Source organism: Poromitra crassiceps (assembly GCF_964638095.1).
Source record: "Poromitra crassiceps genome assembly, chromosome: 10".
Classification (NCBI taxonomy): domain Eukaryota; kingdom Metazoa; phylum Chordata; class Actinopteri; order Beryciformes; family Melamphaidae; genus Poromitra; species Poromitra crassiceps.
The window spans coordinates 37,526,015-37,550,226 of record NC_139631.1 but is presented as its reverse complement, the minus strand read 5'-3'; the positions used below and the strand labels follow the sequence as shown (position 1 = coordinate 37,550,226).

Sequence of the window (24,212 nt, the reverse complement as noted above, 5' to 3'; positions counted from 1 at the left end):
GTGAGTTCACGAGAGCGGCTTGTTTACCAGGCTAACTATAAAGTGCGTAATAACTAGAAGTCATCTATGGTCTCACCGATGGAAGGGACAGACAGAGCCACAGTCATGGCCACGCAGACAAAGAAGGCAGGTAGCAGGATCTGAGAGAAGAGGCCCTTGGTATTCCTCTTGGCACAGTGGAAGCGCTTGACGATGAGGCCGTGAAACTGGCGAAGCTTTAACCACCAGCCGTCCAGCTTGAAGCTGCCCTGCCCCTCCAGGACCTCCGGCTGTGGGGAGGAGGGGTTCTCTGCGTCCCCTGGAGGTGAAGGAGATGTCAGATGTGGGAAGTGTGGGGGGGGGGGGGGGAGGGGGACAGGAAAATAGCAGATTGGATGTAACTAATAAGTTGTTACAATGCATGTCTGCACAACATCTAGACGTCAAGTCTGTACAGTACATACAGTATGTACGGCGTTCTGCACATTTCGCTCATTGCTAATCTGTATATATAGCACATATATCTTCATTTTTACATTTATTTTCATGCTGTATATATTTCATATTTTTTTTATTTTTCATATTGCACATATTCTCCATTGATTTATTGCTATATGCTATATGATGTTTTTCCACACCTTGCATACACGCTGTTAATTCATACATTACATTTCATTCATCTAGGGCAGGGGTGGGCAACTATTTTTCATGGGGGGCCACATGAGAAACCCAGATTATCAAACAAATATTGTCATACCGTAACCCATGGATGGGCAACTTTGATGATAGAGAGCGTCACAAAATAATTTCCTCGCTACCAGATTTTGCTGAGGGCCGAACGGTGCCGGCGCGAAAAATTTGGGGCATTTGAAGCCAGGTTTAGAGAAATAACTCATTTTAAATGAACAGTTGTGATGTCATTATTCAGTCTTAACCACCAATATTTGATCCTTTTCTCACTCACTCCTATGTCACCACCTGCTCTCCCTGCAGTGCTTGAAATTAACTTTTTTGACCACCAATATGGCTGCTAGATTTTAAAGTTACCAGCCAATTAGAATTTCCACTAGCCGAAATGTTTTTCTTGAAATAAACCAGAATATGAGTGGGTTAATTTAAGCATAAGTATCAGTAAGTGGCCCGGGATTCTCAAAGCCTGTGTTGAGGGTCACACGAACAAAAATGCACTCTTGAAGCTAAACAAATCCAAAACCAACGAGTTAATTATTTAAATTTCTACTTCAATGTAGAACGGTCATTTCTTACACATGAGATTACGTTTAGCCTTTTAGTCATAAAGATTATTGAAAGATATTCCATATTCCAGACTGAAATGCTATAACAGAAGTGGAGTATTGGCCAGAATGACATGAACATTTGGACATTCATCCAGCGGGTATTCAGGTGCACTGTAAAAATAAAAATGAATCTTTTTTTTGCAATTCCATCGCGGGCCACATGTGTGATCTAGGGACTACCGTAGATGACTAGATTCTAGTCATACTTAATTATTCTGCTGTCTATTCTGGTGTTGTCAAAATTCCAGATGGTTTCTGTTTCCTCATTTGCTCCGTTCTTATTTTATTTGGTCTGTACATTACTCTACTCCAAATTTCCCCACAGGGATAATTAACATTTCGTCTAATCTCATCGATCTTAAATTTCAGAATACTTTTACGATCGTGTCATTGCATCACGTCTTACTGTAACCGTATTATCTGAGACAATCTGAGCAGTCGGTGCAAAATCCAGAAATGGAAAAAAAGCATTCCATTTCTCCACTGTGCCACCCTCAAATCTCTTGGTGGCAGCTGTCATAACGCTCACAGAGCGTCTGACACAGCACATCTCCTTCTCTCACCCCTCAGGCTGGCCGAGTCGGATTCTTGGCCGTTGTCGAAGAGTGGACAGTACTCTCCGTAGAAGTCGGCGTAGAGCCCCCCCTCGTCTCCCCTCACCGAGCCGATGGACGAGGACGACTTCAGCGACGCCTGGCTGTGGCTCAGCCTGGAGCACATCATCAGGTTGCTCAGCTCCACCTCCGGCCTCTCGCTCTGGGCCGAGGGTCCGGTGCCCCCCTGAGGCGCCCCCAGGCCCCCCCCCCGCGCTCGGCTTCCCCACCGAGCTGCCCCCCGGGGAGTCCTTCATGTCTGCCAAAGGGAGCAGGAAGGAAGGAGAGGACATTAGCATTTTAACTCGGCGCAAAATAACAAACTGGCAAAAGTCTCAAGTCAGCACTTTAAGTCGAGATGATGCACATCTTGCAGAAATCTGTTCTCGTTGAGAAAGTCATAACTAATTTATGAAGCCCGCCGAAAACTTTGTGGACGTGTTGAGCTGTGAGAGACAGCGTGTGTGTGTGTGTGTGTGTGGGGAAGGGGGGGTCTCACCGGCATCGCTGTTCTCCAGCGACTGGTCCTCCTCAGAGACTTTGAGGAAGACCTCCTCCAGGGTGGTGTCCATCACCCCGAAGCTGGTCAGGGCCAGGCTGTCCAAGCTCTGCTCTAAAGCCTGCGGGGGCAGATACAACAGAAGTGACCACCACTATATAACAATCATTTCACAAAGGCCTCAAGCTACACTCTCCAAACCGCTTTTTCAGATATTGAACCAATGTATTTCTTGGCTGTATGGGTGGGGGAGCACAGAGTTGTGGAGCAGGCAAAGTACTAAACAAAATTGAGAAGGGAGCTCCTTGAATTTTACAAAAGTAGTATTTAATCCCGAAGTAATATATTCGTGTACACAGCAGTGTTACAGACAGAATATATCTTCAAAGGGGTACACGGGCAAACAAAACGCTACGCGCGTTTCAACCACACTGGGTCTTCATCAGGCTGGAATAGCTGGGCGTCGGCCACCGCACCTGAGTATAAAAGACATACGTGGCACAGTTCAGAGGCAATGACGTGAGGTGGGCAGTACTATGACATCATACTGTAGGTAGGGCCATCATAAAGCAACACACACTCACATAGTGTGTAGCTGTATGGGTGAAATATGTTCACTGTGCATTCTCCGTTGCCTGTTGCTCCTCTGTCTTTCTTCAGGTTGTATGGGTCAGGGGGCTCGGCATCTTCACGTGATGTGTCCGAGAGGATGTCCATGAGGTCCTAGTTGAGCTACCATGTTTGAAATGTCTGTGGTAGTAACCTTTATAGACTATAGCTGATGAACTGCAAGTTACTGCTTCTGCTGTCACTAGTGGTATTGTAACATTGGTTTTTTTCCCCCTTTCTCATTTCTCTACCATTCAAATTGCTTGGTTGAAGATTCATCACAAGTCCCCCAATTTCCTGATAAGGTCAATCATAATCCTTTGTTGAAGATGTTCGCATAGCATGTTCGCATAGCAGGCCTTGCTAAGTGTATGCTAGCATTAGTTAAGTAGTGATTTGTTTGTGATTTTCTTTTTCATTGCAATATTTTTGTTATAATATACCATATATATAAATAGTCTAAATCCATACTTCTACAACAGCATGAGTGAATACTGGATTCTGATTGGCTAGCAACAGTGGTAAATAGGCCAACAATCTACAGTTCGGCTCCAACCGCAGTATCACTCCGCTCCCTGATGAATGAAGAACACCTGTGCTGACTCCGCCCACTGTTAGCCTGTCAGTCTACAAATCTCTAACAAGGAAATGTCCGATTTCGTAGTAACGTTTGATTTACTGGGTGGATTGAGTTTTGAGCAGTGGTTAGATGAAGATCAAGGTGAAGTGAACAAAGAACGACATGGTGAAATTGGGGAGAGAGAACTGGCTGAGCTTGAGTTGTCACGGAGTGAACCTGGGACTGTCAAACAAACAAATTGGGCAATGCGATGTTTCCAGACCTGGTGTGCTCAAAAGAATCTTTTACAGGCAATGTATCAATAACTGTGAATCCCGTTAAGGAATAGGTTAGTTGTTTTTTGGCTCAAAGGCAACTAAATGTTTAGTGCAATCATTGATCTTGTGTATGGAACTATATTCTGTGGCGGAAGGATAAATGTATTCTGAAACCAGTAATGATTGTAAATAAATGAATTGAATGTTACAATTGTGTATTTTTTATATTATGTGGTAGCTATTGTAGAAAAGAAATTTACCTTCGCCTCGTGCCACAACCCTGTACCAGTGGTAAATGTGGCCACAACCCCCTTCCTCTCGTGGTAAATTTCTTAATTAAGGGCTATTAACCAGTTTGAACAGCAGGACTACATAAATATGTTGTTTATCCAACATACTGTATAGGCAAATCTTCTCATAATGTGCACCATCCCAGATTCTGGACAAATCAATCAGTCAGTTTTCCATGAAGATAGAGGATATTGAGAGTGGACCACACACTCTCGCTATGTTGTTCTGCATGTCATGTTAAATGATATCTCTACTAGCGTCTTTGCCGATCATCTTAATATCGTTGTGTACTACGGACCTGGAAGAGCCTCTCGAAGCAGCCCTTCTTCACGGCCTCGGAGGGCAGCACATAGGACAGCTCGGTGTTGGAGTCGGACACCAGCAGGCAGGACGCTACGAACTGGCGGATGAACTGCGTGACCCGAGCCTCGGAGCAAGGCGACAGCGACGAGGATGGAGACAGAGACGAGGGAGGCTGCTGCGGCTGGCCGGCCTGCTCTGGAGGACGAGGAAAACAAAGCAAGGTGGATGAGCGGAGGAGGGAAGGAGAGGAGAGGAGAGAGGCTGAGAGAGGAGAGAAGAACGAGGCAGGGGAGCTGGAGACTTCATGAAGGAAAGGAAGGAAATACACCATGCTGTAAATGGCCCACAGCGAAAGCGGGGATCGATTGAGAAGAGTTTGGAGGCAATCCATCAACTTGAGGGGGGAAAAAACGTAGGGAATAAGTTGAGACAGAGGTTTGAGACACACACGCATACACGCGCACAAACACGCACACACATACACACACACACACACACACAAGCACGCACGCACGCACACACGCACACACACGCATACACGTGCACACGCACACAGAGTGATGTAGACCCAATCCCAAACCAGCCCCTAACCCCTCGCCCTATCCACTCCCCCTCCGTTTGGGCCGTCCCAAAGCAATTAACGGGGGTGTAAGTGGACCGTTATACCCTCCGGACTCAAACACGGGCTAACAGGAAGCGCGCACCTGCAACAGGAAACACCAAGTGTTTAGTTCCGCCTGTCTACACCTTTGTTTTCCTCACGCTGACTTCACAGCCTGAAACAAAATCACAGAATGGATTGTGAAGTTTAAATCTAAAGGAGGAGAATATCACTTTGTCCTCAGGTCGCTTGACTTGTAGCAAAACCAGAAATGTCTTTATGCATGCAAACAAAAAATAGTCCAGTTTACTGTACGTCAGTCATTCTCATGGTTTTTGATGTTCTGTGTTTACAGCGACAGTAGCCCGTTATCTTTGCCTCTCATAAAATCTGAAATGGCAAAAGAGCCGCGCGAGCAGGGCTTATATTGGTCGCCATCGAACTAACATCATTAAAATAATAATAATAATAATGTTACTTATTCCTTCTCAAACTACTTACTAATATTACATGTTACTTGGTACTTCTCAAACTACTTTCTACAAGGTTCCACTCTAGTCAATCAAAAATGTCTTAGCTGTCATTGATTGTGTTGCATAGTTGTTTTCTCTCCTGTTGACAAAATTGTAAGTCGCTTTGGACAAAAGCGTCTGCGAAATGATATCATGTAATGTAATGTAATGCCGTTGTGATGACTGCTGTTGTTCTGGTAGAGTGGCGAGGGCCTATTAACTTCTACCCTCCCCCTTGATCTGAGGGCACCTCCACAGCTGTGAGTCGAACCTGATTTGGAGTGACACTTGGTGGCGAAGTGGTAGTGGGGAGGGGGTTGTTTGGAGATTGGGCCGTGATGGCGTATACTAATTTATGTAAGTAATTTAATTAATTAATTAAATAAATAAATATTTTTTTATTTATGTCAGCGATGGGTAGACACACCAGTGTTTCCTTTACTTCCCTGGAACGGATCCTGGAATGGTTCCCAAGAACGACCCTGGGTCTCAAAACCAAAATTACTCTAGAAGAAAATTCTACAGGAAAGACGGCACACACACACACGCGCGCACACACACACACGCACGCACACACACACACACACACACACACACACACACACACACACACAACACACACACACACGCACACACACACCTCGGCCCTCGCTCTGTTTCTTGACCAGCGTCAGTTTGTATCCGTCTCCATAGGTGCTCTTGAGGAAGAGAGGCGAGCCGCAGCACTTGAGCTTTCCGTGGGAGATGATGGCGATGCGATCTCCAAGTAGGTCAGCTTCATCCATGTGGTGGGTGGACAGCAGAATGGTGCGGCCTGAAGAAAGGTAGAGCACAACAACACACACACACGCACACGCACACACACACAGAGTTTGTCTACACTGCAATTGCCAAAGAGGAGACCAAAGCAAGATAGTGAGACAATAGACCCTTTTCACGGGGGCCATTTTGTGTCGAAAAGGCAGAATAAACACAGGTGCAAGCAAAACACTAATGAGGGTTTCCAAATTCCAATCATGGAAGTTGGAAACCCTCATTAGTGTTTTGCTTGCACCTGTGTTTACCCTGCCTTTTCGACACAAAATGGCCCCCGTGAGAAGGGTCTATCAAGCTCCGACAGTAGGAAGACAAGAGTCTGTGAAGGCGTTGTGGCCAAGCCTGGAATTGCATGTCACGTGACACAGACGACAAAAGAAGCAGCTGTAAAAAAAACTTCTGGGTATCACTCAAAGTAAAAAATGACTCTTTGAATGATCAAGTTCCCTCTCTCTCTATAACTCTGTTCAAGGGGGAAAGGCGGGGCCAAGAAAAGTACTACTGCACACAGAGTCAGTCTGGAGCCGTCTCCACCGCTTCTGGACCTGGGGGACGTAAACCAAGCACAGTCTACTTGAAACATGTGCCCCCCAAAAAATCATAATCCTTGATTAATTTTCGGATGCAAAGCTTCTGTATTGGCTTAAAAGATGTGATATAGACCTTATTCGATTGACGTCACTCACGTACTGGCACGCCCACCGCCGCCATATTGTCGACATAGCGCAGCAGCTCTCAAGTGACAGCCTATGTGGAGCAGCGTTTATAGGAAGCTAGCCGCTGTTAGCGTTACCCGTATCGTTCCAATTGTGTTTCGGACGGTGACCTGCGTTAGGCATGGCTGTAGTAATGACAGCAATAAAGTCCCCGTGGTTTGTTTCTATCTCTACCGTCCTCAGACGTGAAGGGAGCGAGACTGGGGATACGTCAGCAGCACAGGAGAGATGTGTGGATAGTTAGTTGAGATAGTTGAGACAGATGAAACTTTCTGACAGCTCCTCACAGCAAAGTCTGTTCACCTCGTTCTTTTGTTTATTTATTACAGGCATTAACGGCAGCATACAAACAACAACTGTTGGGTTTTTATTGCTGTCATTACATCGCTATTTTGTAATGGAACAGAAACGACAATAAGCCTGTTGCTAGTTGTCAGCTGCAGCGCTGTGTGCGCGCGCAGGACAGTATGTCAACAATATGGTGCCGTCCAGGGTTAGCGAATAAGGTCCATTGTGAATCCACAAAGTTTCTCCAAAAAAATTCTTCGAAAAACTTGGTTTGGTACGTCCATCTTTTGTTTTGTTGTATGCTTTTTTTTTTTATCATGTTTCCGGTGCCTGTTTCCGGTCTAGGGCGGAAACAGGCCGAGAGGTGTAATTCAAGGATCATGGAAACCAGGCTCTTCTCCTCGGGAAGAGCCTGGTGATGTGATGTTACACAGAGTAGACTCAATGCCTTCACAGGAAGTAGGAATAAAAAAAAAAAGCGGCACATGCGCTGGGTGAGCAACTTCCAATGGAATGAATGGGCCGCCATCTTGGAACCATCCAGTTTCTTTTCTACCTCCATGGAGACAACACATTCATCAGCATGAATAGCAAACTATCCATCTGCTAACTACTGCATAGAAGCAGTTCATTACCTCCGCCAAGGAGCTCATATGTATTCATGCCGTTTGTTTGTTTGTTTGTTTGTTTGTTTGCCAGCAGGACTACGGAGTGGACAGCTATTTTCATGAAACTTCATGGAAGGGTGCAGCACGGGCCAAGGAAGAACCAATTACATTTTGGAGTGGATTCCGGATCCGACTGACAAACAAGCTTGCACATTTGCAAATCACAGAAGACTGGACTGTTGGCCTTCGGGGAGGTCTGTGCTCTCTCATTTGTTTTCTGGCTATTTTCCCCACTTCAGACAAGAAATCAAAACAGAAACCTAGTTGCATTCATTACCATAGTAATACACTGCATCCATAAATCTGACAGTCTTACGGGTAGTTTTCTTTTGAGTATTCAACTAAGTCTGACCTCAGGATGCATTGACGGAAAAAAAAAAAAACGAGGCATTCGTTGATATGAAAACGATCCTGGATTACTGATGCAGGATATCCCATCGCCTCCTGAGACGCGGAAGAAAACGACATAATGTTTATTTTTTGGAAGTCTCTTGGATGCTGGATAATTAACTGCAGTGAGATTTCTTTCAAAAATGCAATGCATTCATGTTTTATCGAACGCCGCTTGTTGAGGACATTAGGTCTATCTTCATGTGAAAAGACCTACGCGCCCCAAAAGGTTCCACCCCTCGGGGCATCGTTTGTGATCGTTACCCTCTTAATTATCCTCAGCTGATGCCGCCTCATCTGAACTCTCAGCAGCATTTAGCCTACGTCGTAGCTTGTTACAATAGACCAAATCACCGTGACGTCACCATGTAAACAAATTTACTTCCGGGTACCACTTGGGGAAGGCGGCAGGTTTAAATGTGCGTGTTGTCAAATAAATGCTGTCAAACCCTCTCGTTGTTTTCGGCCGACTACTTTCAATTTAATTGGTTAAACGGTTGGTAAACATGCTTGTCCGACGTATCTAGCCTTTCTTCTGTGTTTGTTTTATGTAGTGTTAGCTAGCTAATAACGTTTGTTTGTCTGTCAAACTCGCTGTTTTTTTGCAGACTCGTGAGAAGAGCCTGGTGACGCGAGGTTATTACAGACAGAGCTACTGACGCCAAGTTAATTTAATTTAGCTTCAAGTCTACTCTGGTCTGGTCCAACAGGTAAATTAGCTAGTCTTGTCTCCACTAACGTTAGTGAAAGTGTTGTTATGAATGATATTAAACAACAACACAACACGGACGAACCATTTTTGTCTTCTTTGTCTGTTTTTGTCTTCAACACGTCAGTTTGTGCCGTCCACCGCCATTATAATGTGTGGACCTCAGGGGTACCCGGAAGTAAATGTAAACATCCCGCTGATTTGGTCTATAGACCAGGGCTATTCAACTAAATTGTTCAGGGGGCCACATTGTCAGAAACCTAAGGGGCCGGGGGCCGGACCGTTCCCCGAGCCATTATATGTACACTTGACACAACCCGCCACCACATTTTCGCAGCCGTGCTGGAACTATTATTAAATAGGGGGTGCTGTAAGGAATGGAATCTGCAATTTTTTTTTAAACTTTTATCCATATTTAGAAGAATATTTAATTTTAAATTAACATTAGGATTATACTGTTGTGATGTCATTATTCAGTATCTTCTCCTTTTCTCACTCACTTTCATGTAACCACCTGCTCTCCCTTTAGTCGTTTTACACTACAACAGACAGCAACACAGGCATAAACACTGAACTTATTATTATTATTATGGAAAACCAGATTATGATGAAAATCAAACACTGTAATGTAACAAGTAAAAATGAAATAAAAAAGCTTCTCCCGGGCCAGTCATAGATCTTTGTCCACCCCCCCAAAAAAAAAAAAAAAAAAAAAAAAAATTATATCAAACTCTGGCGGGCTGGATCAAAATTCAAACGGGCCGTATCTGGCCCGCGGGCCGCCAGTTGAATAGGCCTGCTATAGACCCTTTTCACGGGGGCCATTTTGTGTCGAAAAGGCAGGGTAAACACAGGTGCAAGCAAAACACTAATGAGGGTTTCCAACTTCCATGATTGGAATTTGGAAACCCTCATTAGAACCCCGTTCACACAGGACGGCGAAGCAACGCTCAACCTAAGCTGAACCTACGCTGAACCCTAAAGTTTCATTTAGGCGTTCTTGTTAACAGGCGAAGCCGTTCACACCACCCACGCCGAAGCCTTGCCGAAGCCACGCTCACGCCTTGCTCAAGCAGGATTCACGCCTATTCCAAGCGTGACGCGTGCTGAAGCCGAGCATTGATCTGCCAAGCCAGGCATGTAGTCAATGGGAGTTGTGGGCTGGTTCAAGGCGCCGAGTAGGCGATGAGAGGAAAAGAGAAGTCTTCTTGTGTGAACGGCTCAGCGTGAGCCTGCCTCAAGCGTCAGTTCTGCTTACGTTAGGCGTCCTGTGTGAATAAGGGCTTAGTGTTTTGCTCGCACCTGTGTTTCCCCTGCCTTTTCGACACAAAATGGCCCCCGTGAAAAGGGTCCATTGCTACAATTGGTCAAATCTGCATATGCCTTTATAAACTACAAACAGTACTAAGCATGAATCAACAAGTTCCAACCCTAAAATCAGAGCAGGTTTAGTAGCTTGTTTGTGTCTGCAGTGGCTGTCAAAGGATTTGGTGGAGATTGCAGCCGTCATGTTTTGATGACAATTAGTTAGTGTACTGTGCTTCTACTACCACAAGATGAGAGAAGAAGTGTCTACAAATGAGGACAAGTCTAAGTTCAGCAGAATGAAGTATTACGCTACGTTCACACAGGGCACCTACGCCTTGCCTTGCCGCAACCCACGCCTACGCCTGCAGACCTTGAGTGGCGCGTGAACCTATCACACGCTTTTGTGATCACACTGCACGCCTATTGCACGCTGAACCTGAGCCGAGTTACGAGCGCCTCTCCTCTCTCCCGAGTGTTTTTTTTGGTCACGTGTGGTCCCGAATTATCATGGGTAGGTAAAATAAATCTGATATATTTAATGTGCTATTGATGCTGGATATGTATGGATGACTGCGGTCATAGAGAACTGGATGCTGTTGTACTAAGTGGATTAACTTTTCATTGTCCATCTTGCTTCTTCGGTTGCTATTCTCTCTCCTGAAGATTTGTTTACCGACGGGGAGAAAGCCCCACGTTATAGCCACCCGTCAATCACTCTCTCGCTCTCTCTCTGCTCAACATTGTTGTAGTAACACCATTTTATTTTGAAATTCAGTTGACTTTGCCATTTCCCACGCATATTGTCGCATTTTTCCTTCATGGCTTGACAGAAGAAGTCTGCCTTCACGTGCCTAGTCGGCTTGAAAATAGAACTCACGCCTAAACGATAAAATCGGCGCAGGTCAGGCAAGGTGTGGGTACACGCAAGGTTCACGTTGAGGCGCCCTGTGTACACAGCCTCATTGACTAAAAAGGACGCCTATTTAAAAGCGTGGGTGCCCTGTGTGAACGTAGCCTTATAGTGTAGAAAAGCCCAAATAATGTATGTCCCCGTATGAGATCACAGGGTTTCAGGAGGATAGGATATCCTTTCATAAATTAGATATATCAGCTGAAGACAGTTTTTAGTCATTGTAAAAGGCATTTTATCATTTGCATATAAAAGAGTGTCTTGCTTTTCTTTTCTTCAAAACAGTCTCTACCCTCGACTCCACTGAGCACCTTTTTAATAGTGAGGCAAAGTGACCGCCTACTTCCTGCTTCAGCACTGCACCAGAGATTTTCATCCGCCATTCATTTTGCCATAGACATTTCGTAAAATGCTTATAATAATTGTTTTACTTGTTCAAACCAAACGGTTCAGATATATTTACAATCGGGAGAGACCATAGAACATTTCACTCAGAAACTAAACTAACCAAAACAAAAAAAAAACATCGAAAAAATATTTTCTTTAAATCCGCATTTTTTTACGTTTTGGTCAGAGTGAAATGTTATAATGGTCTCTCCTGTTTCTACATACGTATATCTGAACCGTTTAGTTTGACCAAGTAAAACCATTTTCATAAGCATGTTACCAAATGTCTATGGGAAAATAAATAGCGGGTGAAGTGATGTTTCACTTTGGCTCTCTATAGTTAGTGGAGCATAATGCGAGGACGTCCTCTGCTGCTCACCCTGTTTGTACTTGAGGATGAGGTCCCAGATGGCCCTGCGGGCGTACGGGTCCACCCCCGCTGTGGGCTCGTCCAGGATGATGGCCCGGGAGCCGCCCACAAACGCTATGGCCACGGACAGCTTCCTCTTCATGCCCCCGGACAGGGTCTGCACCAGGCTGTGCCGCTTGTTGGACAACTCCAGGTCAACAATCATCCTGGAGAGGCACGCATGCACACACACACGCACACACACACACGCGCGCACGCACGCACGCGCGCACGCACGCGCGCACGCACACGCACGCACGCATGCACGCACACACACGCACGCACACACACACACACACACACACACACACACACACACACACACACAGACAAAGCAATATACTTGAGTATATAGTAGCACTAGAATAGTATAGTATAGCATAGCATAGCATAGTATACATGGTATAATATACTGTAGCATAAGAGTAATATAGTAATATAGAATAGCATAATAGTATAGATTATTGTGTCATATAGTATAGCATTGCATATTGCGGTATAGTATAGTACAGTATAGTATAGTATACTGTAGCATAGTATACATGGTATAATATAGCATAAGAGTAATATAGAATAGAATAGCATAATAGGACGAATCAGCGTGACGTCACGTGACACCCAGAAATGCGGAACCCCGCGGCAGTTAACTAGTATGAGTTGTGCCAAACAAACGTTGATATCTCAAAAACTATACATCACATCGCTTATATTTTGACATTCTGAGTGAGAGCAGAATTAGCTCAAGAGTTTGAGGTATAATATATGCATGCCGTGTTAAAGTTGTGTGAACTGTCACAGTTTTTAAAATGTAAACAGAGTCAGCCGGCTAGAGTCAGACGCTCAAACTCAGGCTCCATAGGGTTCCATTGCCGTTGCCACCCAGTGGTGCGGTTTGTTTACCAAAATGCTGCTCGGCTGATCCGTCGTATAGTATAGATTATTGTGTCATATAGTATAGCATTGCATAGTATACTGTAGTATAGTATAGTATAGTATAGTATAGTATAGTATAGTATAGTATAGTATAGTATAGTATAGTTTTAAATGCAGTACGCCTACTAACTTGTCCATTTCCTTGCGTATGTCTTCTTCAGCCATGCCTTTGAGTCTGGAGTAGAACCACAGATGCTCCTCCACACTCAGCTTGTCAAACAGGACGTTATGCTGCGGACACATGCCCAGGTTCTGACGAATACGCTCCATCTCCGTACGGATGTCATGACCATATATGGTGGCTGAGCCCGAGGTGGGCGGGAACAGGCCCGTCAGAATGGACCTATGAGAGACCAGGGATAGGCAGGTCGGTAATATTAGTGGTGAAAGAGGGAATACAATACTTACTACTTTGGTGGGTAACAACTGTTTCTGCATGTTGCTAATAAGGTTAATACACACACAGACACACAGACACAGACACACACACACACACACGGTGTACACGGTGGGGGTATGGTGGCGCAGTCGGTAGCGCTGTCGCCTCACAGTCAGAAGGTCCTGAGTTCGATTCTCGCCTGGGACACTGTGGGCGCTGTGGTTGTGTTCCCCCCCATATCTTCAGTGCCTACTGCCCAGGTGGGTTATCTCGTCGTAAGGGCCTTTCTGTCTGTGTGGAGTTTGCATGTTCTCCCCGTGCTCCCCCAGGGGGTTCCTCCGTATATAACCCCCCCACTAAAAACATGCAGAAGATCAGATCGTCATCGTCATCCGACCAGTGACGACAACATCCGAAGTTGGTCCCCGGCCGCTGTACGAGAAAGCGACCACTGCTCCTGGCCTGCCCCCCGGAGGAAAGGACATGCCTGGATGGGTCAAATGCAGAGGACACTTTTCACCGGCCACCGTCAGCATGAGTGTGTTGTGGCCGCATGCATGTATTGTGGTGTTCGTGTGACAATAAAAGACGGGCTTGTCCGCTACGAGAGAGACACACACACACACACACACACACACACACACACACACACACACACACACTCCTCTTCCTCACATGGTGGTGGTCTTGCCGGCCCCGTTGTGTCCCAGGAAGGAGACCACCTGGTTCTCATGGAGGTTGAGGCTGAGTTTGTCGAGGGCCAGTTTGCTGCCTGTCTTGTACACCTTGGTCAGTTTGTCGATACACACCACCAACGGTAAGTGGCTGGGCTCCTCCTCTATACCCCGCATCTCCTCTGGCATGAGGAAGAGACATGGACGGTGTATACATTACGTGCTATATAATAATATATAATATAATATAATTTATATATATAATAAACATGATTCAAAAGTCATTATGAAGACATGAATGAATACGACCTCATGTTGGGTCACTCGCGTTTACACACTGACTCCGAAACGTTCGTCCCTGATTGTTTTCGTGAACAGGTTCGATTTTCTGCATTTTTCGCATCAGTCAATAGCCTTTTGCGAGCTGTTTGACCCGTCTGTGTTTTCGGATGACGGATTTAAAAAAATGCATACGAAAAAAGCGTATTGTGTGTGCAAAGACCTTTATTCTATTTCCTTACCTAGCACTCACTCTTACATACATGATTGACCTATGGTCACAGGAATATATTGCAAAGGCCCTGATCACTGCACTCTTTGCTTAGCTGCATGTTTGGTGATTTAAGTATTATATTATGCATAGTGCAAAGTGTAAAAGCGGATAGTTCCAGTCCTGAGTTGTGATTGGTTAATTTTTTTTTAAATATATAACTTAAAATTATTTTTTAGGTTATTATGACTTCTTTGGGGGTATCATAACATTCTAGGGATGAGGGAGGATTATACACGTGAAGCTTCTGACCACAACCACAGTCTTCCTCTGGAACCCGACAAGACTCAAACTAATGCTCTTCTGTTCACAAGCTCACCTTCTCTGACCATTAGGCTCACCATCCAGCCAACCTCTGATCTGGACTACATAGTCACAGACACAATGACAGAGTATTCAAAGCATTGCAAGGGGAGAGAGGAAGTATAATAACACAGACCAGCAACCCAATGTCATAAAGGCTTACAATGGAGATAGGCCTGCCGAGGCTGATTATGTGAATCGCTGATGAAGAGGATCATCAGAGAAAATACTCACTCCATTAAAACACCATTTATTGATATATGGCCTATGATAAAGAGAGCTAAGGTGTGAGGTTCAGTCATTTGAGATTCCCATTTTAAGACTGCAAGTGAGGAAACCATAAGGCCCTCTCAGCTGGCAGTTTCAAACGGTAATGGCTTTTCATTCATGAGTAACTGCTGCACTTTGTCCTGAGAAACATAGTAGATTTGAGTGGGTTCGGACGTTTTGGTGGCAACTCCATCAACTCCAGCCCGTCATTCATCCCTACCAGATCTTCTGTGGTCCATAGCACAAGCCTGGTCCTCCTCCATCACGCTCAGCCTGGCAGCCCCGCCTCCACACCACGGCCAATCCCACGTCTCCACACGCCCGCTGCCCGACCAATAGGACTTCTGCAGGGGGAAGTACCAGGGGCGGGGCAGCCCATACATGCCTATGGGCGAAGAGATAGAAGGGAAAGGGAGGGGCAATATGTCCAAAAATATAATTGTGTCACGACCACTTCGGTCAGTAGTTATATTTGGCGGCATGGCTCTGTTCTGGGAGCTCCCTGCCCTTCCATGTGCTTACACGGAAAGCCCTAAGGCAGGGAGAGCAGCAGCAGACCCCAGGTACAGAACAGAGCTGACAACAATGACAACAGAAATGACATTGTCCGAGTCAGACACTGCAGGTAAAGAGCATTGGCTAGATAAAATATGGACGTCATGACAGCTAATCAAAAGTGAAGCCAAAACATCTCGCTCGCTCCCTGGTGGCTGGCTCCGGTATAGGTCATAAATCCCGCCCCTCAATGTTAGTGAACGGGACATGAGCCGAACAAAAAAAAAGTACACGTCAAATATTTTGGATGGTTAGATGGTTTCTGTCATTTTAGGTACCGTAGTTCTTATGATGTATGTTCAGGTGCTCATTTTTCAGATACATTAAGTTTGCTTTTAATTACGGTAGTTATTTGACGATATGAAAAAGTCATGATTGACAGCTGTGACAGCCTAGTCTCACTTGCCAGACTATCTCCGTTCCGCGCTGTACCCATATATTATACAGCCAATGGTACGGAAGAGCTGTTGTCGAGGCGGGTTGCAAGCAGCTTGCAGAGGAAGCAGTGAGGATAGGCAGCCTGAAGCAGCTTTAAATAAGGCACCCTGTTTTATTAGCCAATCGAATGCCTAGGAGGCAATCAGCTGATGCGGGCCGGCTTTGTGAGCTGAGCTTGACTTTGTGGCCTGCCTGAACTAACACTATGCTCAATAAAATGGTGGAAATTCAGAAGATTCAACGATCAGTCGTACCTGGATGCACGGCCTCTATGTACCAGGTGAGCACGCCGTACACGCTGGCGTCGATGATCAGCATCATCATGGACAGGCCCAGGTTGAAGTCATCGCCCTCCACAGGCGACTGGCTGATGGTGCGCCACTGGATGCCGACGCCTGCTACCTCATACAGGGCAAAGTACTTTGAGCCCAGGCCAAAGGCTGTGGTGGACATCAGAGACTGGAGGAGACAGGTGAACCCAGTACATATTAACAAAGACCAAAAGACAATTCAACTCCAAATATGTCTTGGAAAGCTTATCCCCTGCCACCGCCCCCCCCCCCCCCCCTTCTGGATTCCCGCTTTCTAATTGTACATGGCCAAGTCCCTGCTAGTGTGCCACATGCGGCCTGTGCGGCCCGCGATGGAATTGCAAAAATATATATATATATATATATATATATTTTTTTTTTGTTACAGTGCACCTGGACGCAACATGCAAGATACCCGCTGAATAAGTGTCCAAATGTTCATGCCATTCTGGCCAATACTCCACTTCTGTTATAGCATTTCAGTCTGGATTATGGAATATCTTTCATTAGAACACGGCTCTCTTGAATACTCGATTCTGATTGGTCAATCAACAAGATTCACCGGTCATTATTTCTCGACAACCGACCGCTGCTCTGCCACACCTGGATTAATCAGTTGATAAGAGCATTTTGTCTGCAGACACTACTAATTAGGCCAACCAGTTGCAGCTGTGGTGTCTTGTGTGCCAATTACGAATGAAACCGCTTTGTCGTTGAAAACGCTATTAAAAAATCTATTTGAATAATTATTTTTGTCAGATTAGTTGTAGGCCGTGTTCTAAGCGGGATAATGTATAGTGAGCCGGTGATTACTGGAAATAATGACCTTCAGGTGAATGATTAAGCCCCCCGCTGCGCGTCGGGCTCAATCATTCACCTGTCAGTCATTATTTTGCCAGTAATCACCGGCTCACAATACATTATCCCTTACATAATCTATGATTTAGCTGCTAAATTGTCAAATTTCCGCCGCCTGCTCCCTACCCAGGCACTTATGTATGTACTTAACCTAACTAACTTAACCTAACTAACTATCCGGTGTGCACAACATTGTCAGACTAAACTCCGGCTGACACCCCAAAAACCTACAATCCGAAAAATGTATATTGTTTGTTTATTAACTGGCCCCTGGCCTCCTATCATTTCACGAAAGTGGCCCCCGGGCAAAGCGAGTTGCGCAGATGGGAGCTCAAACCTGCGACGCTCGCGTTGGTAAGCAGGAAATACACCCCCTGCCCTGCACTACCCGGACACCCTGGAAAGCTTCATCATTTTGAATAGATCCAACTACAAAGGTGAGACAGAGAGGAGAAGGTCTTACATGTGAGACAGAGAGGGAAAGGTCTTACAGGTGAGACAGAGAGGGAAAGGTCTTACAGGTGAGACAGAGAGGGAAAGGTCTTACAGGTGAGACAGAGAGGAGAAGGTCTTACAGGTGAGACAGAGAGGGAAAGGTCTTACAGGTGAGACAGAGAGGAGAAGGTCTTACAGGTGAGACAGAGAGGGAAAGGTCTTACAGGTGAGACAGAGAGGAGAAGGTCTTACAGGTGAGACAGAGAGGGAATGGTCTTACAGGTGAGACAGAGAGGGAAAGGTCAAAGGTGAGACAGAGAGGAGAAGGTCTTACAGGTGAGACAGAGAGGGAAAGGTCAAAGGTGAGACTGAGAGGGAAAGGTCTTACAGGTGAGACAGAGAGGGAAAGGTCAAAGGTGAGACAGAGAGGAGAAGGTCTTACAGGTGAGACAGAGGGGGAAAGGTCAAAGGTGAGACTGAGAGGGAAAGGTCTTACAGGTGAGACAGAGACGGAAAGGTCAAAGGTGAGACAGAGAGGAGAAGGTCTTACAGGTGAGACAGAGAGGGAAAGGTCTTACAGGTGAGACAGAGAGGGAAAGGTCAAAGGTGAGACAGAGAGGAGAAGGTCTTACAGGTGAGACAGAGAGGGAAAGGTCAAAGGTGAGACAGAGAGGAGAAGGTCTTACAGCGATGCACTTCTCGAAGGCAGTGATCTTGTCGTGGGCCACCTCCTCCCTAATGGCCACATACATGTAGGGCACGTAGCTGAGGAAGTAGATGATGCCACCGCAGGCTGACGCCAGCTTGGCTTTAGAGTAGATCACCGACACCAGGAAGCTGAGGAGCAAAGCAAACACACATGGTCGTCGTAAAACAATTTAGCTTTCTCTTTTCAATCCATTTAGCAGGTAAAAGCTCCTATTTCCCAGGGTTCAAAGCAGTAGCTCTCCAGTCAAAAGCCAAAACCATTGGGCAGTGGTGGCCCAATGGTTAGAGAAGCAAGACCGGAAGGTCGTCAGTTCAATCCCCGGGACCGGCAGGATAAATCTGGGTGGGGAAAGTGAAAAGGCAGCGCTTGGCCCTCCCTCATTACCACCACTGAGGTGTCCTTGAGCGAGGCCCTTAACCCCAACCGCTCCAGTGGAGCTGCTCAGTGGCCAGCAGATGAGACTGTGGTTGTACTGGGCAGCTTCCAGGTATCAATTAGCCTGGGTAAACCCAGCCCCCACGTGACCTGCTCTCAGAGTTCTCAGTCAGACTCGTGAGCAGGGTAAGCCTGAGAGCAGGTCACTGGGGGCTGGGTTTACCCAGGCTAGGTATGAATGTGTGTGTGAATGTGAACAGGGCGCTCCTGAAAAAGAGAGCATTGCTCTCAGTGAGACTCCCCCTGTATAAATAAAGGTAAAAAAAAAAAAAAAAAAGCTTTCCACCTATTCTCGCAAAACAATAAACAGCACGAAAGTTAATCAATTTTGGTAATGTAAAAAAAAAAGTAGGTGACTTATGTCGTAGGTTGACAATATGATAACACGTAATGCAGTGTAGTATAATGTGATATTTGTTTCCGTAGAGACATTTTTGTTTTTCTTGCTAATTTCTGTAAAGCTGCACTCGGCCCCAAATGGCAATTAGAGGTTAAGTGTTTAACCTGATTAAATATCTCCGTCAATATTACGATCACATTCACATCCTAATGATATGGCCACTCACCAGAACATGATGGTGGCCACGGCGTAGATGGTGAGGAAGAGCCAGATGATGAAGGGGTCGCTGTGGAGCAGCACGCGGCCGTACTTCAGGATGACTGTCAGGGCCGTGACGGAGATGGACAGCTGGACAAAGCCAGTGATGAACCACGCCACCCAGTGGACGGCGTTGTTCAGACCCATCATCTTCATCACCTGATGGGTAACGGTCAAATGTAAGTCAATCTAATGCAAGTTTCTGTGTGTTTTTATAAGATATGTTCTTTTTTGGGGTCATGTATGTATATTGCTGCGGAAACACATTTCTCTTCATGGGTGAATAAGGCACTCACTCACTCACATTCACTTACTCACTCACTCACTCAATCTCTCTATCTTTCTCTCTCTCTCTCTCTCTCTCTATCGACCTTATACATATTTCAAGACCGTAAAAAATTAAATATGAATGTAAAGTAGCTCTGTATTTTTTATCATTGTGGAACAATAAACAGTGCATTTCCCCCCTACAATCTCTTTATGAACATTTGTGAATGCACTCAACATCGTTCAAATACATTTAGGATTTGAAAGGAAGCTTATTCGGCAGCAGCAACCAACAGGTTTTAAAAGAGCAGGAAAAGCATTGACCTGCAGGTGGCGTGAGAGAGTTGGGGGGGGGGGGGATGTTTGCTACAGGTTGTCTAATGGCTCATTTCCACCACATTTTACTGCCCTGTACAGCTCGTCACCACTCGGCTCTAATCGTATCAGCCCTATGGACGTTTTGCTTCCACCGCGGATCATCAGCCCCCACCCACCCCCGCCCACAGCTGGTCGTCTAAAAATAGCGACCGCATATCTGTCCTTCGGCTATAACATAACGTTACAATTAAATCCATCCACAGAACTTTTAAACTGTTTATGAAATACTGGTGCCTCTAAATTACCTACAGTGTACATGGGCAAATGTGACAATCGGCCAAGAGAATGATATCACAGGCATGCGCTGCGCTGTGCGGGGACGGGAGAGGCGCAACAGAGTGAAGCCTCTACCCCGCAGCCTCTCACCAGGCAAGACCGGGGCTTCCAAACACCCGCTGCGGCCTAGCGGAGCGCTGCAGCCTCCACTCAGCTACAGAGCTCCCTGAGCGAGCAGCGGACTTTTTTCTCAGACAATTGAACACCCGCCACGATTTTATTTCACCGGAGGTGAAGGCAGCGACACAAAATACTGATGGAAATATACATAACAGAAGATAAGGTAAGACCACTAAACTGGTATGCAGCCGCCAGCATTGCATTGACAGTCAGTAGACAGAGTAAACACGATTCTCTCTGACCAATCAGTAGCCATCAGAGTTTTACGTCACCATTTGGGACCTACTCGCCAGCCCGAAGTACCCCGACGAGGCAGGGACCAAAAGTAGCACGACTCGGCCACAAAACAAACCGAGCTGGGCTGGTTTTTGACGGTGGGATGAGACCAAAAGTCGAGTCGAGCGGAGCGGGACCGCGCTACTAGCTGCTGTGGAATTGGGCCAAAAGACATGGAGGAGAGGGAGCTGTCGCTCTGATTGTGATACTGATAGTACATGCAGGCAGGACGGAAGACGGACAGAAACACAGAGAGACAGAAAGAAGTTCAGACGATGACGACAAATGAAATGCAGGGAGACAGACTCACTGTGACAGACAAGTATGACACTGAGGTAAGTGACAGACAGACAGACTCACTGTGACAGACAAGTATGACACTGAGGTAAGTGACAGACAGACAGACTCACTGTGACAGACAAGTATGACACTGAGGTAAGTGACAGACAGACTCACTGTGACAGACAAGTATGACACTGAGGTAAGTGACAGACAGACAGACTCACTGTGACAGACAAGTATGACACTGAGGTAAGTGACAGACAGACTCACTGTGACAGACAAGTATGACACTGAGGTAAGTGACAGACAGACAGACTCACTGTGACAGACAAGCATGACACTGAGGTAAGTGACAGACAGACAGACTCACTGTGACAGACAAGTATGACACTGAGGTAAGTGACAGACAGACAGACTCACTGTGACAGACAAGCATGACACTGAGGTAAGTGACAGACAGACTCACTGTGACAGACAAGCATGACACTGAGGTAAGTGACAGACAGACAGACTCACTGTGACAGACAAGCATGACACTGAGGTAAGTGACAGACAGACAGACTCACTGTGACAGACAAGCATGACACTGAGGTAAGTGACAGACAGACAGACTCACTGTGACAGACAAGTATGACACTGAGGTAAGTGACAGACAGACAGACTCACTGTGACAGACAAGCATGACACTGAGGTAAGTGACAGACAGACAGACTCACTGTGACAGACAAGTATGACACTGAGGTAAGTGACAGACAGACAGACTCACTGTGACAGACAAGTATGACACTGAGGTAAGTGACAGACAGACAGACTCACTGTGACAGACAAGCATGACACTGAGGTAAGTGACAGACAGACTCACTGTGACAGACAAGCATGACACTGAGGTAAGTGACAGACAGACAGACTCACTGTGACAGACAAGCATGACACTGAGGTAAGTGACAGACAGACAGACTCACTGTGACAGACAAGCATGACACTGAGGTAAGTGACAGACAGACAGACTCACTGTGACAGACAAGCATGACACTGAGGTAAGTGACAGACAGACAGACTCACTGTGACAGACAAGCATGACACTGAGGTAAGTGACAGACAGACAGACTCACTGTGACAGACAAGTATGACACTGAGGTAAGTGACAGACAGACAGACTCACTGTGACAGACAAGTATGACACTGAGGTAAGTGACAGACAGACAGACTCACTGTGACAGACAAGCATGACACTGAGGTAAGTGACAGACAGACAGACTCACTGTGACAGACAAGCATGACACTGAGGTAAGTGACAGACAGACAGACTCACTGTGACAGACAAGTACTGTATGACACTGAGGTAAGTGACAGACAGACAGACTCACTGTGACAGACAAGCATGACACTGAGGTAAGTGACAGACAGACAGACTCACTGTGACAGACAAGTATGACACTGAGGTAAGTGACAGACAGACAGACTCACTGTGACAGACAAGTATGACACTGAGGTAAGTGACAGACAGACAGACTCACTGTGACAGACAAGTATGACACTGAGGTAAGTGACAGACAGACAGACTCACTGTGACAGACAAGTATGACACTGAGGTAAGTGACAGACAGACAGACTCACTGTGACAGACAAGCATGACACTGAGGTAAGTGACAGACAGACAGACTCACTGTGACAGACAAGCATGACACTGAGGTAAGTGACAGACAGACAGACTCACTGTGACAGACAAGTATGACACTGAGGTAAGTGACAGACAGACAGACTCACTGTGACAGACAAGCATGACACTGAGGTAAGTGACAGACAGACAGACTCACTGTGACAGACAAGTATGACACTGAGGTAAGTGACAGACAGACAGACTCACTGTGACAGACAAGTATGACACTGAGGTAAGTGACAGACAGACAGACTCACTGTGACAGACAAGCATGACACTGAGGTAAGTGACAGACAGACTCACTGTGACAGACAAGCATGACACTGAGGTAAGTGACAGACAGACAGACTCACTGTGACAGACAAGCATGACACTGAGGTAAGTGACAGACAGACAGACTCACTGTGACAGACAAGCATGACACTGAGGTAAGTGACAGACAGACAGACTCACTGTGACAGACAAGCATGACACTGAGGTAAGTGACAGACAGACAGACTCACTGTGACAGACAAGCATGACACTGAGGTAAGTGACAGACAGACAGACTCACTGTGACAGACAAGTATGACACTGAGGTAAGTGACAGACAGACAGACTCACTGTGACAGACAAGTATGACACTGAGGTAAGTGACAGACAGACAGACTCACTGTGACAGACAAGCATGACACTGAGGTAAGTGACAGACAGACAGACTCACTGTGACAGACAAGCATGACACTGAGGTAAGTGACAGACAGACAGACTCACTGTGACAGACAAGTACTGTATGACACTGAGGTAAGTGACAGACAGACAGACTCACTGTGACAGACAAGCATGACACTGAGGTAAGTGACAGACAGACAGACTCACTGTGACAGACAAGTATGACACTGAGGTAAGTGACAGACAGACAGACTCACTGTGACAGACAAGTATGACACTGAGGTAAGTGACAGACAGACAGACTCACTGTGACAGACAAGTATGACACTGAGGTAAGTGACAGACAGACAGACAGACTTGAAGGATTCAACTGATAAGGGTTTTTGAAGGTCCATACTGATATTTTTAGGGCTGGGTATTGGCAAGGACCTCACGCTACGATACGTATCACGGTATGATTGTATCATTATACATTGTGATACGAGACACATTGCGATATATTGCAATACATAATTGACTGAAAATTTCAAAATAGAGCAACATTCCACTTTGCTATGTATCAATCACACAGGTAGTGCAATAATATGTACATCACATTATATTTATAACTCAGTGGACAAAAACAATTCAATTAAAAATGTTCCATTTGAATAGAACAGTATTTGCAAATGTGCACACACACTTGCACACTGTGTTATTGAACACACTGGGAAAAAAGGAAAAAAAGTGCA

General features: G+C 45.8%; 1 protein-coding gene across 1 annotated transcript in view; it reads right to left on the bottom strand.

Annotated features, from left to right (window-relative positions):
* abca2 (ATP-binding cassette, sub-family A (ABC1), member 2) overlaps nucleotides 1–24,212 on the bottom strand; it is a 146,576-nt gene that overhangs the window by 27,789 nt on the left and 94,575 nt on the right. Inside the window, 13 exon segments of the mRNA XM_083644079.1 lie at nucleotides 77–298; nucleotides 1,841–2,079; nucleotides 2,081–2,129; nucleotides 2,370–2,490; nucleotides 4,405–4,599; nucleotides 6,161–6,336; nucleotides 12,094–12,290; nucleotides 13,187–13,399; nucleotides 14,111–14,291; nucleotides 15,453–15,617; nucleotides 16,480–16,684; nucleotides 18,516–18,666; nucleotides 19,540–19,730. Coding sequence (XP_083500205.1) covers nucleotides 77–298; nucleotides 1,841–2,079; nucleotides 2,081–2,129; nucleotides 2,370–2,490; nucleotides 4,405–4,599; nucleotides 6,161–6,336; nucleotides 12,094–12,290; nucleotides 13,187–13,399; nucleotides 14,111–14,291; nucleotides 15,453–15,617; nucleotides 16,480–16,684; nucleotides 18,516–18,666; nucleotides 19,540–19,730 — 2,305 coding nt within the window.